The following is a 15,557-nucleotide window of genomic DNA, read 5'->3' as shown; positions in this document are numbered from 1 at the left end:
GGAGAAAGAGGAAAAGGACAAAAGGTAGGGAGGTAACTTAGAGTGAACTGCTTAAAGGTCAGATATCAACAGATATACCATTCGCTAAAAATCATCGTATTGCTCGAAAAAGTACTTTTTAAAAGCATACAAATAAAGTTTTTACCTATTACAGAAGAATTTATTCAGAAAATTCACTTTTAATTGCGCCTCGCATACCACTTTTTCGAAGTCTAGATATTCAGAATAACAATATTGTTTGTTTGGCAACTGTGACGTCACGAACGCGGAATTCCCCGAACCTTTCCCGAAGCGCACGGGCGGAATGTTTCGAATAGCAGACGACGCAATGAAATGAAGACAAAACTGTTTTTTGCCAAATTTGATAAGATGTAGATGGTGGAATTATATAGAATACTGTCAGTATGTTTTTTTATGTACATTAAACTGTAAATACAAAAAGTTATGGAAGTCTTGATATCTGACCTTTATAGGTCAGATATCAAGACTTCCATAGCTTTTTGTATTTACAGTTTAATGTACATAAAAAAAACATACTGACAGTATTCTATATAATTCCACCATCTACATCTTATCAAATTTGGCAAAAAACAGTTTTGTCTTCATTTCATTGTGTCGTCTGCTATTCGAAACATTCCGCCCGTGCGCTTCAGGAAAGGTTCGGGGAATTCCGCGTTCGTGACGTCACAGTTGCCAAACAAACAATATTGTTATTCTGAATATCTAGACTTCGGAAAAGTGGTATGCAAGGCGCAATTAAAAGTGAATTTTCTGAATAAATTCTTCTGTAATAGGTAAAAACTTTATTTGTATGCTTTTAAAAAGTACTTTTTCGATTATTTTTAGTGAATGGTATATCTGTTGATATCTGACCTTTAAATTAAAAAGAAAAGGAGTACAAGAAGCTGAGAGAACATGTGTCCAAAAATGCATGAGTAACCACCAGGAAAAAGAAAACTAAGGAAGAAGAGGGCTTTTGTATAACTTCAGTGCTAATACAAAGAAGGAATTATAAAAGGAAGAACATACAGCATATATTATTGAATGAGGAAAGGTAATGGAAGAAATACATGTGGCTTTACTGCTGTCCTGGTAACCAACAAGCATGGGACAAATTAGAAAAAAAAAAAATAATAATAAATACATGCATACATACATATACCAAAGGCTTTTTCCCCCTTGCAAGGGAGGTAGCCAAAAAAACAAAGGCATAAAAACCATTCCCATCCATTCCATCCCTAATACATTTCACTCCCCTCCACCCTCTACCCTCCCTCTTATCTTGGCACCTCTTGGATGACGGGTCATCCCTTATCTTGTCCACTGCCCTGGGTCAGAAGCAGTGTCACAAGACACAGCATGCCCACAGCAAGGCCACTTCATTAAATCAGCATCTCCCCCTCTCTGTCCCCTCATGCAGAAAAGGAGAAGACAGGGAGAAATCCCTTCAGGCTGTGTCAAATTTTTCTCACACATACTACCTCACCCCCCATCCCCCCACCCATTCCACCTCATGCATCACATCATCCATATACAACCATTCTCCATTCACCCCTGTCTTCTGTCCTCTCCTGTCCTTCCTCAACAGACATTCCCCTCTTCCCCAAAGCCCCTTTCACCCCATCCATCCACCTCATCCTAGGTCGCCCCCTCATGTTCACTCCCTCCACATCTGCCTTTCATATCTCTTTTACTAGTCTTTCTTCACTCATTCTTTTCATGTGTCCAAACCATCCCAATACTTTTTCATCCACCCTATCTTGGCAAGCATAACCATCAAATGAGTACAAACCTTGATGGAAAGAGGAGTGTTATTGGAAGTAAATTGTAAACTGAGAGAATCAAGTAAATGCCTTGGGAGATAAAAAAAAAAAAAGTGTCATAAGCAATATGCATTTGGTAATGGATGCAAAGAGGAGATTATATGAAGGGGTGTTGCAATGGTACTGTATGGGCAAGAGCGAAATGTCTGTTGAGCAAGAATGGGAGAGGGCAGGAGATAGGGATAAGTGAAGAATGACTGTGTATAGATGATACTGTGATACAAGGAAGGTAGAGGGATGGGGGGAGTAGAGAGTGTTGTGTGTGGATTTCTTCCCATCTTCTCTATTTTTTGCATGATGGGATGGAGAGGGGGATTGCCGATTAAATAAAGTGGCCTTGCTGTGTCTTGCTGTATTGCTTCTGACCCAGGGCAGTGGGCAGGAGACAAGGAGCTAACGTGAGAGGAAAACAAGGGTGGTGGATGGGAGTGGGTGTATTCCTTTTGACTTGGCTACCTCCCATATAAGGTGGGAAAAGCCCTTGGAGAATAGATGCATAGAATTGAAAATAGAAGTGCTTTTGGAAGTGCCTCACAAAGCTGAAATTCACAAAATTAAAACTTGCAAACTAAGAGTGAGTACTGGATAGGTAGGTTATATATGACTGTATGTGTTAATTGTGCTTTTCTCTTCTCTGTTTATTCAATTCAGGTTCATCTTGTCTCTTGCTTCTTGTGAAACGTGTGTTGTAATGGATGACCAGCTGCGTATCCTTCCAGTATCCTCGCACCTAAGAGACCTTGAACCTGTTCCATCAGGAATCAATAAGCAGCTTTCACCTGAAGACATTGAATTGAAAGAACTAAAGGAGAGTATGAAGGATAATCCTCCAGTAGGAATACTTGTTGGACTGTGCAAAACACTAGATCAGGTAAGAAATGGAATGGGTGGGAGTGATTTCTATCCCTTTTTCTTTTTGGCTACCCCCTGTGGAGGGGTGAAAAAGCCTTTGGTATATGTATGTATATACTTAGGTTTATGTATACTATATGCCCACAGGCCTTTTCCCCCAAGGGATTGGCTGAGTCAAAGCATACACCACCCAACACCCATCCCTCACCCATCCAAAAACCCTTTTGGTATCCCTCCCATTTTAACCTACATAGGCATCATTTGGTGTGGTGGGTACACAAGGATACTGGCATTAGCATCTTGAATACATATTTTTTTTTGTAGTTATACATCAGTTACCCCTGGATTCTGTGAACTGGTTTGGTCATGTTTTGTGTGTTTATTATTACTCGTTGGATGAGCGGGTTAGGTGTGTTGTTACTTGCGGTGAAGGTCAAGGTGAGGGCGGTTTGAATCCTGCCACCAGCAAAGTTGAACTTGGGGCATGATTCATTAAATTCCACACTACAAAGCCCTGTGAGGGGGCACCGTCCTAGTCTCCCGATAGGGGGGGGGGGGTTGAGTATGTGACGTTAAACCCTATCATCATCATCATTATTACTCAGTAAAAGAGAACGAGTAATACAGCAGTGACTTTATATTTTATAATGTGAGTAGTGTGATGCAAATTACATATGGCAGCCACTGCTGCGTGCAAGAATTTGAGTTGTACTGAAGTGGGTCAGGGATTGGAGATGGTTAAAGAAAATAGATAAAAATGGGAGATAAGCCAACTGTTGTTTGCGGATGACACTGCACATGTAGCAGGATCAGAGGAGGGATTGAGGAAGTTAGTGACAGAGTTTGGGAAAGCATGTGAAAGAAGGAAGTTGAAGATAAATGTGGGTAAAAGTAAGGTGATGAGATGTACAAGGGTTGAAAGTGGCAGCAGATTGGAAATGAGTATAAAGGGAGACTGGATGAAATGGATATTTTTAGATGGGTGCGAATGTGGCAGGAAAGGGAGGAGTGGAGGTGGAGGTAGAATGTAGATTGAGATAAGCGAGTAAATGCCTTGGTGGATGTAAAAGTGTAATGAGAAATAGACATTTGGGAATGGATGCTAAGAGGAGATTGTATGAAGGAGTTATTGTGCCAACAGCACTGTATGGGGCAGAAACATGGTACATAAGAGAGGAAGAGTTTGAATGTGTTTGAGATGAGGTGTCTGAGAAGTATGATGGGGGTTACTAGGCTGGATAGAGTAAGAAATGAGGAGGGAGGAGGAGAACATGGGTGGTAAGGGAGTTGGGAGATAAGGTGGATGAAAGAGTATTAGGATGGTTTGGACACATGGAAAGAATGAGTGAAGAAAGACCAGTAAATGAGGTGTGGAAGGAGTGAATATGAGGGGGCAACCTAGGATGAGATGGATGGATGGGGTGAAAGGGGCTTTGGGGAAGAGGGGAATGTCTGTTGAGGAAGGACGAGAGAAGACGGGTGAATGGAGAATGGTTGTGTATGGACAATGTGATGCATGGGTGGAGTGAGTGGGGGATGGGGGGGTGAGGGAGTATGTGTGAGAAACATTTGACACAGCCCAAAGGGATTTCTCCCCATATACTCCTTTTCTGCGTGAGGGGAGGGAGAGGGGGGTCGCCGATTTAATGAAGTGGCCTTGCTGTGGATGTGCTGTGTCTTGCGACACTGCTTCTGACCCAGGGCAGTGGGTGGGATACAGGGATGACCCATCTTCCAGGAGGTGCCAAGATTAGAGGGAGGGAAGAGGGTGGAGGGGAGTAGAGTGTGATAGAGATGGAATGGGTGGAAGTGGTTTTTATGCCTTTGTTTTTTAACTACCTCCCTTGTAAGGGGGAAAAAGCCTTTGGTATATGTATGTGTATATATATATATATATATATATATATTTATATATATATATATACATTACCCAGTTGTATGGGAAGGGAGCTATGCTTGTGGTAACCCATCTTTGTATCTTTCAGCATCAAGTTTTTTCTTAAAATCTTGAATAGTGTTTGCACACAGTGTTTCCTTATCTAACCTATATATTGTGTGTGTATGTATATACAAAGATAAACACCAGGTTGAAGGAATGCATATATGTTAACAATAATATTTCCATTCAAGGCCAAGGGTGTTCTTGAGTTCATTGCTGCAATCACTGAAAAGACTTTAAGAACAACAGTTACCCTCACCGCTGGAAGAGGAAGGGGGAAGTCAGCTGCACTTGGAATCGGAATAGGTTTGTATCAAAACTATGATTTTGTTTTGTGCATTTATGTAATCATATTTTCTGAGTTATGTCCCAGGTCTCTGGAACAGGCCCAGAAACTCACTCATTTTACTTACTTCCATTCAACTTATCTTCACCACCTCCTTCTTTCACATAAGGAGGTCAGTACTCCAGCACCTACCCTTCTGCACTTTCTCCTTGTAGCTGAAGATATGTAAACCAACCCAGGTTTATACTCATGTCATCCATGCACAGAACCCATAAATTGCTCACAATACATTCAGGGCAACATGTTTTTCTCATTTCACATACTCTGCTCTCACCAATATAAAGCAGTACACAGAGGTGTAGTTGGAGCCATCAAACATCTACATACTCCCAAGAACATATCAATACAGAAATCTACCTTAAACATGTTGAAAATAGAATCAATAGCATCACAATCACATGGAACTGCTTCAGTTTCTATGTAAACACAACATACATATAAAAATGATACAGAAAACATATTAAAAAACAAAATAATTGTGACTAACCATGCAATGTGTGCAATCATCATATATATATATAATAGTTACTAATCATATGCTGTTGACATATATAGACTTCTAACATGTTTTATTTTCCAAACCTTCTATTTTTGTGGGCTTTCTGATTGTCTCAGAAAACATTATAACTTTTCCTTACTACCTGACTCCCCCTCTCTTTCTCTCTCTCTCTCTCTCTCTCTCTCTCTCTCTCTCTCTCTCTTTTTTTCAATCTAGTGCTCTGAAACCAGATTTTATAAGCTCACTTCTTCCCTTCCACAACCTCGATTACCCTTTCAATCCACCATTCCCTGTCTCATCTGTTTCTTCCCCTTTTTCCTCACCCCACATACCATGTTTGTACACTATCATTTCCTCCATGAAACATACCTATTCTTCTCATTTTTACCTTTCATCCATCACCACCTTTCATATTTTTCTCAGGTATGGGTTCTCTTTTTCATCCTCATTTAATATATTAATCCTTGGTAATTCTCTACTATGCTTTTCCTCCTCATCCATTTTTCCTCCACTCTCAATATGCCTTCTACCAGATAATTATCTGACAATACCCTACTCTCCCCCCTCATGTCATTAACATCCAAAACTCTCCCAATCCTCCCTCTGGGTACCACTACCTCTTAAGCACCCTCCCCTCCACCACTCTTTCCCATGTATACTTGTGGGTGTCTCCCCTAAAAAGTGTGTACATTACTATTAACTCCCATTCTAAACACATACTACAATTTCTCTCCACCATAGTTCTTACCTGACATCCTGAAACTCCTTATTACTTCATTTATTAGCTCATCTCCTACCCTAGCATACAAATCCTGAATACCAGTACATTGACATTCCTCCCAAAACCGTATATACTGTACTCATTTAGATCAGTCCTAAAGGCCTACTTATCCTCTTCATTTTTCTCACTACTAGTACCCTATACATTCACAAAGTCCATATCTCTCATTCCAGTTTCATTTTCACCCACATTAATCACAATTATTCCCTTTGCTCTGTTATGCTCTTTCCTTTCTTGTCACTTTCTAGCAATGCTACCTTTCTCCCTTGCCCTTTTGTTACTCCTGAAACCCTCTCACGCTTCCAAATTCAAACACATCCCTCCCTTTCAACTTAGTTTCACTCAACACTAACACATCCATTTTTTTCTCACAAACATACTGCCAATCTCATTCATTTTAGTTCTTTCTATACCACAACTGTGCACATTAGAGACCCAATTATTAGGGTCATGGCTGGAGCCCTCCCAATCCATCTTATTCCATTACATTTTGTAGGAGGAAAATACAGAGAAGCCAAGTACCCTCACTTCAACCCATCATTCATTTAAAAAAATGCACGAGAACAGTGGCAAAATTATTTTCCCTGCACCACAGGGGATCAAGAATTGGTATAGCCAAAGTTGTAAAGGACAGTTTTAAGGGAACGGCATAAAGGAACACTAATAGTACAGAAGTGTCATCATTCCTCAATTAGTAGAGATTTTAAACTAACCTAAATGAGTGATGTGTGGCTTTGGTCTGTTTGTGTGTCCCAAAACAGTCTCAAAATTCTTGGATGTTAATATGAAGACAGTACCCCAATACATTGTATATATATTTATATGTTATTTATAGATGTATTAATTTTCACAGCTGGTGCTATTGCATTTGGATATTCCAACATCTTCGTCACATCACCAAGTCCAGAGAACCTGAATACTTTGTTTGAGTTTGTTCTAAAAGCTTTAAATGAGATGGGTTATGAAGAACATTTTAATTATGAAGTTCTTAGGTCTGCTGAGAAAGAATACAAGAAATGCATTCTACGTGTAACTGTCAACAGGGATCATAGGCAAATTATTCAGGTAGGTTTCATTTACATTACTTGGGACTCCTTCAGCATGAAATCATTTTTATCAGATTTGTTGAGATTATTAACAAATTTTACTTGACTGAAGGACATACTTCAGACTGGAATGAATTACTAACCTGTAGAAATTTATGAAACTGCGTGGTTATGACAACTTATTTGATTTATTTTTATTTATTTATTTTATTATTATTATTATTATTATACTCGCTCGCTCACTCTGTTGGTTGTCAGGCCGGACGCCCTTCACTGCTTTCACTATGTCTCTCCAGATGGTTCTCTCCTCTGTCAGTTCTTTCCAGTCCTCTCTTGGTGCCAACCTCTCAATATCCTTCTTTACTCCATCCATCCATCTGTACCTGGGTCTCATTATTATTATTATTATTATTATTATTATTATTATTTTTTATGTATCATTTATTTATTCTATTTTATTTTATTCAAATTTAGTACTATTGTTCAATGTGCACATGGATGGGGTGGTACAGGAAGTAAGTGTGTACCAGTGCTGGTGAAAGGTGGGATAGCTTCATTGTCAGGTGTGATTTTATGTATTTCTGTAATTATTTGTCTGTTTTCTTATATTGTTGGGTTGAATCTAATTTTGAATAAGTGCTTGTTGATGATATTACATTGCTGTTGTGGTGATGTAATTTTACCCCAAGTTGCACTAAGTGTTTCGTGGGTAGGTGGGGTGGGGGGGTTGTGTTAATTTTGAATTTTTGATTACTCCACATTTTGCCATTATCAGTTTTTCCTTCTATTTTGTTGGTTATGTTTCCCCAGTTTTCTTTCTGTTTGTTGTGGATGTGCTGTGTCTTGCTGCATTGCTTCTGGCCTAGGGCAGTGGGCAAGATGCAGGGGTGACCTGTCATCCAGGAGGAACCAAAAAGAAGAGGGAGGGAAGGATGGTGAATGAGAGTGGAGTATGTGGGGATGAAATGGGTGGGAGTGGGTTTATGCCTTTGAGTACCTTCCTTGTACATACATACATACATATACCAAGGCTTTCTCCCCCTTACAAGGGGGGTAGCCAAGAAGAAAAAGGCATAAAATCATTCCCACCCATTCCATCCCTGAATACACTCCACACCCCTCCACCTCCCGTGTAAGGGGGAGAAAGCCTTTGGGATATGATTTTATTTAGTTATTATTATTTTTTTATTCAGTTATTTTTTGTATTTTATTTTTAGTGTAAAATTGATTTTTTTTCAATGCTCTTTAAAATATTACTAGTGCAGAAATTTATGGTAATATTTTTCTAGTATATTGCACCAGGTGAAAGCAAGAAGCTTAGTCAGGTGGAGCTAATGGTGATTGATGAAGCTGCAGCCATCCCTTTGTCGTTGGTTAAGGAGTTGTTAGGACCATACCTTGTCTTCTTGTCCTCGACAGTTTCAGGCTATGAAGGAACAGGAAGATCCTTATCTCTGAAGCTCATTGAGCAACTGAGAAAAGAAGCCAAGAATTCTGTAGAAACGGGTCAAGATAAGAAAGGATCTAATCCTCTTGGCAGAATATTACATGAGGTAAGTGATCTCTTCTTATATATAGAAATATGTGTCATCTGGAAGAGTGTGTATATGTATTAGTATTAGGCTGTGATATTTTTTGTGAGTTCTCATATACTCTTGTACCATGTGGTGTGGGGGAGAAGAATATTGTCAATGTGTTCTGTGTGTGTAAGAGAGAATTGGGACAATTGGAATTAATGGACTAATAAATACCCATGCACCTTACTGATCACACTCAACAGACTGATTCCCCTAAAACTACTGCATTCATATTTGTCTCCCATTTGCTTATGTAATGGATCTGTACATGCTCTCCTCCAGTCCACCAAAATATTTCTTTCCCACATACATTTAACTATCTTTTCAGCCACTCCAGTATCACTTCTGCCCATTGTCAAACTTAACACATGACATCCCACCAACTCTCTCTCTCTCTCTCTCTCTCTCTCTCTCTCTCTATATATATATATATATATATATATATATATATATTTTTTTTTTTCAATAGTCGTATCATTCATTCTCCTCTCTATCATCACGTCATTCTCCAAATATTTCTCACTGCCAAAATTAAAGTCTCCCTACCCTACTCTGCATTCAGCAACTCATAATGTTCTGCTCTTTTCCTCTCACAGCTTTCTTCTCCATTGACAACCATCCATCCACTCCCTTTACCCTCTCTTCTCTAACTGATTCACCACTTTGTACACTTTCTACTTCCTTCCAAAATACTAGTACATAAAATGTCCAACAAACCATAAGAGTAGTTCTTTTTATTAATACTGTACAAGATTATAGTAAATGTATACTTTTGTATACATGCATATGACAACCAGGGTGAAATACACACTTGTTTTTATTTCAAAGGTAAGCCTGGAAGAGTCAATTCGTTACAAACGAGGAGACAATGTAGAGATTTGGCTTCACAAGCTCCTCTGCCTTGAAGCCGCACCACCAGTGCTTCCTTCACCTCTGCCTCACCCAGACAAATGTCAGCTTTACTATGTCAACAGAGATACATTATTTGGGTATCATAAGGTACCAGTATATAGTTATAACTTTGGTAAACTTATCAGTATTGGAAACATGCTAGAATGTATACATAAAACATGTTTTTATACATGAACTTTCTCTAGGTTTCAGAAATGTTCCTGTCTCAAGTTATGGGTCTCTTAGTCTCCTCACATTATCGCAACACGCCAGATGATTTGCAGATGCTCTCCGACTCTCCTGCCCATAATCTTTTTGTCATGGTGCCTCCACATGACAGTTGTAAAGATACCATACCCCCACCCATCTGTGTTGTGCAGGTAATAAATATATATATGAATTGTTTTTGTGTTGTGTGAAATTATATTTTAGAGTGTTTAGGAGTAAACACTCTAAAATGGGAGTGAAATGGGTGGGGATGAAATAGATGGGAAGGGTTGTGGTGAGTTTGGCACCTACTCCCCACATGTATTTCGTATGAGCTTTTGTTCCTCTCACCACACAAGCCTTTGCAGGCTTTTCTGGCATGCCTCAGGGGTTGGCTCTGACAACCCCCCCCCCCCCCCCATTAGGCTGGGTCATGTGATACGCTGCCCTGGGACATGATTGGTGAGTTGCCCAAGCAGTTAGACCTGGCCAGAGCAAGTAAAAGCTGCATAGATTATAAGGGCAAGCATTCAGCCCATGAGTCCCAGAGAGAGAACAGCAGTATAAAAGGAGTGCATGTTTCTGGCCATAAGTAAGTTCCCTAGTAGCAAATAGTAGCCTCAGCTCCATTTCATAGTTTAAATAAAGAGACAATTAAAACACAGCCAGTGTTTGGTGTTATGCCTCACCTCATGTCACAGACTGCCATGTCACCATGCAAAGAAGTGGAGTTAAATCAGGTTTGGCTGTTAGGCCCTGCTGTGGAGTTGGTGTGCCCTGCTGCTTTGCTTCAGGCCTGAGCAGTGGATAGTGGTCCCTTCATCCACAAGGAGTTAAGACAGAAGGGGGCAACAAATGGGTATGGGACAGGTGAAGGGTGGGTATATGCCTCGAGTAGGCCACACCCCCTTACAAGGGAAGAGGGGTTTATATGTGAAATTATAATATCATTCTCATTTTTAATTATGCTTATAAATCAAGAGAAACTAGAAATTGTCTTTTAGAATTTCAAGTAACAGATGTATTTTCTAGTTTTGCTCTTTTCAACAAACCTTTTGAATTCATTTTGGCCCACAGGTATCCCTGGAAGGCAAAATTTCCAAGACTTCGGTGATTACTGCCGCAAATCAAGGTGAAAAACCTACGGGGGATTTGATTCCATGGACTGTGAGCAACTTGTACCAAAACTATGACTTCCCACAGCTGTCTGGAGCAAGAATAGTTCGTATTGCAACGCATCCACATGCTCAAGGGGTAAGAACTTTCATCATAAATTCGCCTAATTGTAATGGGGTTCCATCTCTTCCTAAATTTTAGTTCTCAAACTTTACTTATTCATTATTGTGAAACCTCGGGCAGTGTACTGATTTATTGATTTCTGATTTCTGTTTGCCAGTACTGATTTTTTTGTGTCATAAAATTTATATATATACATATATTTCTCTCTCTCTCCCTCTCTTCTTCATGCCATTTCTATGCTCAATACAGCTGCTTAAAAACTGGGAAGTGCAGCACCTGTAGTAGTGTGTAATGGGGTAGTGAAATCACATTGCATCCTTGGATCCACCAAGAGGTGTTAATCCAGCTTTTTCTGTTGTGTTTATAAGAATTAAGTTTATTAATATTGTTTACTTTGTTCTTTTTTCCAGAAAGGCTATGGCAGCAAAGCACTCAAACTCCTTGAAGAATATTATAGTAAAATGGCTTATTGTGCAGACCATCTAATGTCCTCCCTTCATGAAGAAACTCAGCTTAAGCTTGTGCAGGATGAGGAGGTAATCATATATGAATAGTATTTATTGTTTGACTGTTTAATGTTTGCATAAAAGAGTATGGGACGTGAGGTGGGTTTATGATTTGACTCAGCCATTCCCCTTATAAAAAGGAAAAGGAAAATAATTAAATGCATAAAGTCAAACCTAACAAAGAAGGCACACACCCTTTCCATAGTAATGACACAGAAGAAGCAATTGAAAAAAAATAATAAATGAATAAAAAAAAATAATAATAATAAAAAAATAATAATAATAATCCAAGGCAAGGTGTTTAGACAAGATCTCAAAGATCCACCTCAAACACCTGAGCCAAAATGCCATTAGAGCCTTAACTGATATGTTCAACTATTAGCTAAACAAGAACATCCCAAACATCTGGCAGGGAGCTTGCTTAGTACCAGTCTGAAAACCAAACAAACTGCTAGAGGATCCAGCATTGTGTAAACCAATATCACTACTATCCACAATATCCAAGCTGATGGAAAGGCTGGTTGTAGCAAGAATCAAAACAGAAATACCAATCTTCCCCAATCAACTTGGTTTCAAAGAGGGCCACTCTAACACTCAGGTCACAAATATCACACATCAAGTACTAGAAAGATTCAGTAAGGAAGCCCCACCAGAAATCAAGACAGATATCCATAACAATGACTAGAATTGGATAACCAACTTTATATCAGGAAGACCAGGCAGAGTAACTCTAAACAACCATATCTCAAGTACAAAAGGACAATACAGTGGGGTCATTCAAGATGCAGTGCTTTCACCCATGACCTCTTCATGAGTGATGTGCCAACCCCTGAACCAGAACTAAACACCAGTATTCTCTTGTATCAATACAAAATGGTAAAGAACAGTCGTTATGTGTGCAAATTAAAACAATGTTGTAGAAGCAGCAGAGTAGAAGCTTCATCCCAGAGATAAATAATAGTGTCACCTCAGACAACCATGAATCAAAAAACTGCCCCATAGTCAAATTAAATGTCCAAACCTTTCCTTTTGAAAGGAACCCAAAAATTGTGGGTCCAACACTTGATATATGACATTTGGCCCACATGTCATAGATCAGTAACAACAAAGATCAGTAAGAAAACAAATCTTCTGAACTCCATCTCTAGTACAGAATTTATACTACAAAAACTAATAACCAGCTCATAAGAACCACCTTAGAATGTACCTCTACAGTGGGGTTCCCAACAATCAGTAAATCAAACACAAACACTGCAAAGTGGAGCACTGAGTGTGATTACAGGATGCACAAGACCATCCCTATAGGACGCCTACATAGAGAAACCAAAATCCTCTTAGTAGAATATAACATGAAAATGACAGGAAAACAGTTCTATGCCAGAACCCTACAACACACACCTATCATATTACATCTCATAAGCACCACCTACAGAATGCTACAAAAATGAATACACCAGCAGCATACTAATCAAACATCTACCACAATCTACCACCCAAATGACACAAAACATTCACACAGAAATACATTCACACCCAGATAACTTAACAAGCCCTCTAAGAAAGACCACCAACTCTATTCAAATATCAACACTCAGATATAAATTCCAGAGAAAACCATCACACACCAGACAAAAACCACACTGGCACACCTGTGCTTAGGTCATCCATCATTGAGATAATAAACACAGAATAGGCCTGGCCACAAATTGAAACTACCGCAGATGCATCCATCACAGAGAAGGCACACATGGATGAGGGTGGTGGATGGCAGGGTGGTTGATAAGGCATTTATTTGGACTATGTAGTGGTACTCAGGAGAAGAGTAGGGCAAGTTCTGGATGTCCATGTTCTTAGGAGAGAAGGTTGGGTAATAGCACATAAATTTTTGGTGGAAGGTAAGTTGAGAGTGGAGGATAGGTGGAGAAAGAGGAAAAAGGCAGAAGGTAGAGGTATTCTCAGAGTAAACTGTTTAAATGAGAAGGAAAAGGAGTAGGAGTACAAGGAGAAGCTAAGAGAAGTGTGGCAGGTGTTGAAGGATAAAGGTAGGAGCTGAAGAGGAATGGGGGGTTTTCAAGGAGGGAGTGATAGGGTGTGCAAAGATAGTATGTGGAACAAGGAGGATGGGAGGGAATAGAAGGAAGGGTAATTAGTAGTGGTATGATAAAATGAAGTTAGGGGGTGGAAAGGGTGCATCACCAATTAAATGAAGCAGCCTTGCAGTAGATGTACTGTGTCTTGCTACATTGCTTTTTACCCTGGGCAGTGGGCAGGATACAGGGATGACCCATCATCCACAAGGAGCTAAGATGAGAGGGAGGAAATGGTGGTGGATAGGAGTGAAATGCATAGGAGGTACATACCTTTTGACATGACTACCTCCCTTATAAGGGGGAAAAAGCTCTTGGTATATGGATTGATAGGCCATCCCTTATGAATAGAAGAGAAGAAGGTGGGAAGTCTATATCAGGTGTGTAGCTGCAGCTCAAGCTGTCACCTTTGCCTTGTGCACTCAGACTGTAAGGGAAGTTAACAGTCGCTCCTAGGAATTGGAGAGGAGTATGGGATTTGAACCCACAACTAAGTGAATGCAAGACTAGCACATTTCTGATTATCACCACCACACCAAGTTGGAATTGTATTTTTACCTGTAGCCTCTGGGAACATGATCTGACTTTTTGTATGGTCATTTTAATATCTTTTACTGGATTGATTATGATAGTAATGAGATCATTATAAAAGATTCTAAATAATCTTGCCACCATGATGATATGGCTTGTACATATGTTGATAATGACTTGATTGTTGCATGCTTATAATCTTAATTTTGTCCATATATTCCTGTGGCTTTCAAAGTTATTATAGAATTAAATACATAGAAATTATATTACTTCAAGGTTGTAAATAGAAATAATTTTACTTCAAGGTAGTATTACTGGAAGAAAAGTTAGGACCAAACCAACAAGCCTCACCACTTCTTGCTTCTCTTGATGAAAGAAGTCCAGAGGCCCTCCACTACTTTGGGGTATCATACGGAGTTACTTCAAGGCTACTGTCTTTCTGGAAGAGACTTGGGTATACACCTGTTTACCTAAGGTATGATTATATAAAGTACATACATGTGAAGAAAGATTTGTAAAAGAGGTGTGAAAGGCAGAGGTGGAGGGAGTGAACTTAGGGATGATCAAGGATGAGATGAATGGATGGGGTGAAGTGGGTGTTGAGAGAGGAATGTCTGTTGAGCAAAGAAGGGAGAGGGCAGGAGGGAGGAATGAGTAGAGAATTGTGTATAGATGATAATGTTATGCAAGGAAGGGAGGGGTGGGGGATGTGGGATAGGGTGGTGCTTATGTATGAATAATATTTTGATGCAGCCCGAAGGAATTTCTCCCCGTCTTCTCATTTTCTGCATAAGGTGATGGAGAGGGGGGGAGGGGGTCACTGATTAAGTGAAGTTGTTTTGCTGTGGATGTACTATGTGTTGATACATTGCTTTTGGCCCAGGGCAGTGGGCACGATACAGGGATGACCTGTCATCCATGAGAAGCTAAGATGAGAGGGAGGAAGTGCTGGTGGAGAGAAGTGGAATGGATGGGAGTAGCTATGTACCTTTGACTTGGCTACCCCCCAGGTAAGGGGGAAAAACCTCTTGGTATATAGATATATAGACATGTATTTTCTCATTCTTTCCACATGTCTTGACTACCTCAACACTCTTTGGGTGAGAAAAGATTATTAAAAAAATGTGCGAAGCAGAAATGTAATGAACTTGAGAGGAAGACTAGAAATGAGGTGAATAGATGAGGTTAAGGAGAGCATTGGATTTAAGAAAAATAAAGGGAGATGGCCACCAT

The 15,557-nt window shown here is 39.7% G+C and overlaps 1 protein-coding gene across 2 annotated transcripts in view; it reads left to right on the top strand.

The window, feature by feature from the left end:
• LOC143041455 (RNA cytidine acetyltransferase-like) overlaps positions 1-15,557 on the top strand; it is a 34,494-nt gene that overhangs the window by 8,164 nt on the left and 10,773 nt on the right. For both annotated transcript variants that reach the window (XM_076213352.1, XM_076213351.1), the window contains exons 5-13: positions 2,475-2,694; positions 4,806-4,920; positions 7,094-7,305; positions 8,576-8,839; positions 9,692-9,862; positions 9,961-10,134; positions 11,039-11,215; positions 11,611-11,736; positions 14,630-14,799. In XM_076213352.1, coding sequence (XP_076069467.1) covers positions 2,475-2,694; positions 4,806-4,920; positions 7,094-7,305; positions 8,576-8,839; positions 9,692-9,862; positions 9,961-10,134; positions 11,039-11,215; positions 11,611-11,736; positions 14,630-14,799 — 1,629 coding nt within the window. The remainder of the gene's footprint in view (positions 1-2,474; positions 2,695-4,805; positions 4,921-7,093; positions 7,306-8,575; positions 8,840-9,691; positions 9,863-9,960; positions 10,135-11,038; positions 11,216-11,610; positions 11,737-14,629; positions 14,800-15,557) is intronic.

This window comes from Oratosquilla oratoria, chromosome 31 (assembly GCF_046742065.1).
Source record: "Oratosquilla oratoria isolate Oo_2021 chromosome 31, ASM4674206v1, whole genome shotgun sequence".
Classification (NCBI taxonomy): Eukaryota; Metazoa; Arthropoda; class Malacostraca; order Stomatopoda; family Squillidae; genus Oratosquilla; species Oratosquilla oratoria.
The sequence above is the reverse complement of the archived record's forward strand: the minus strand, read 5'-3'. Positions and strand labels throughout refer to the sequence as shown.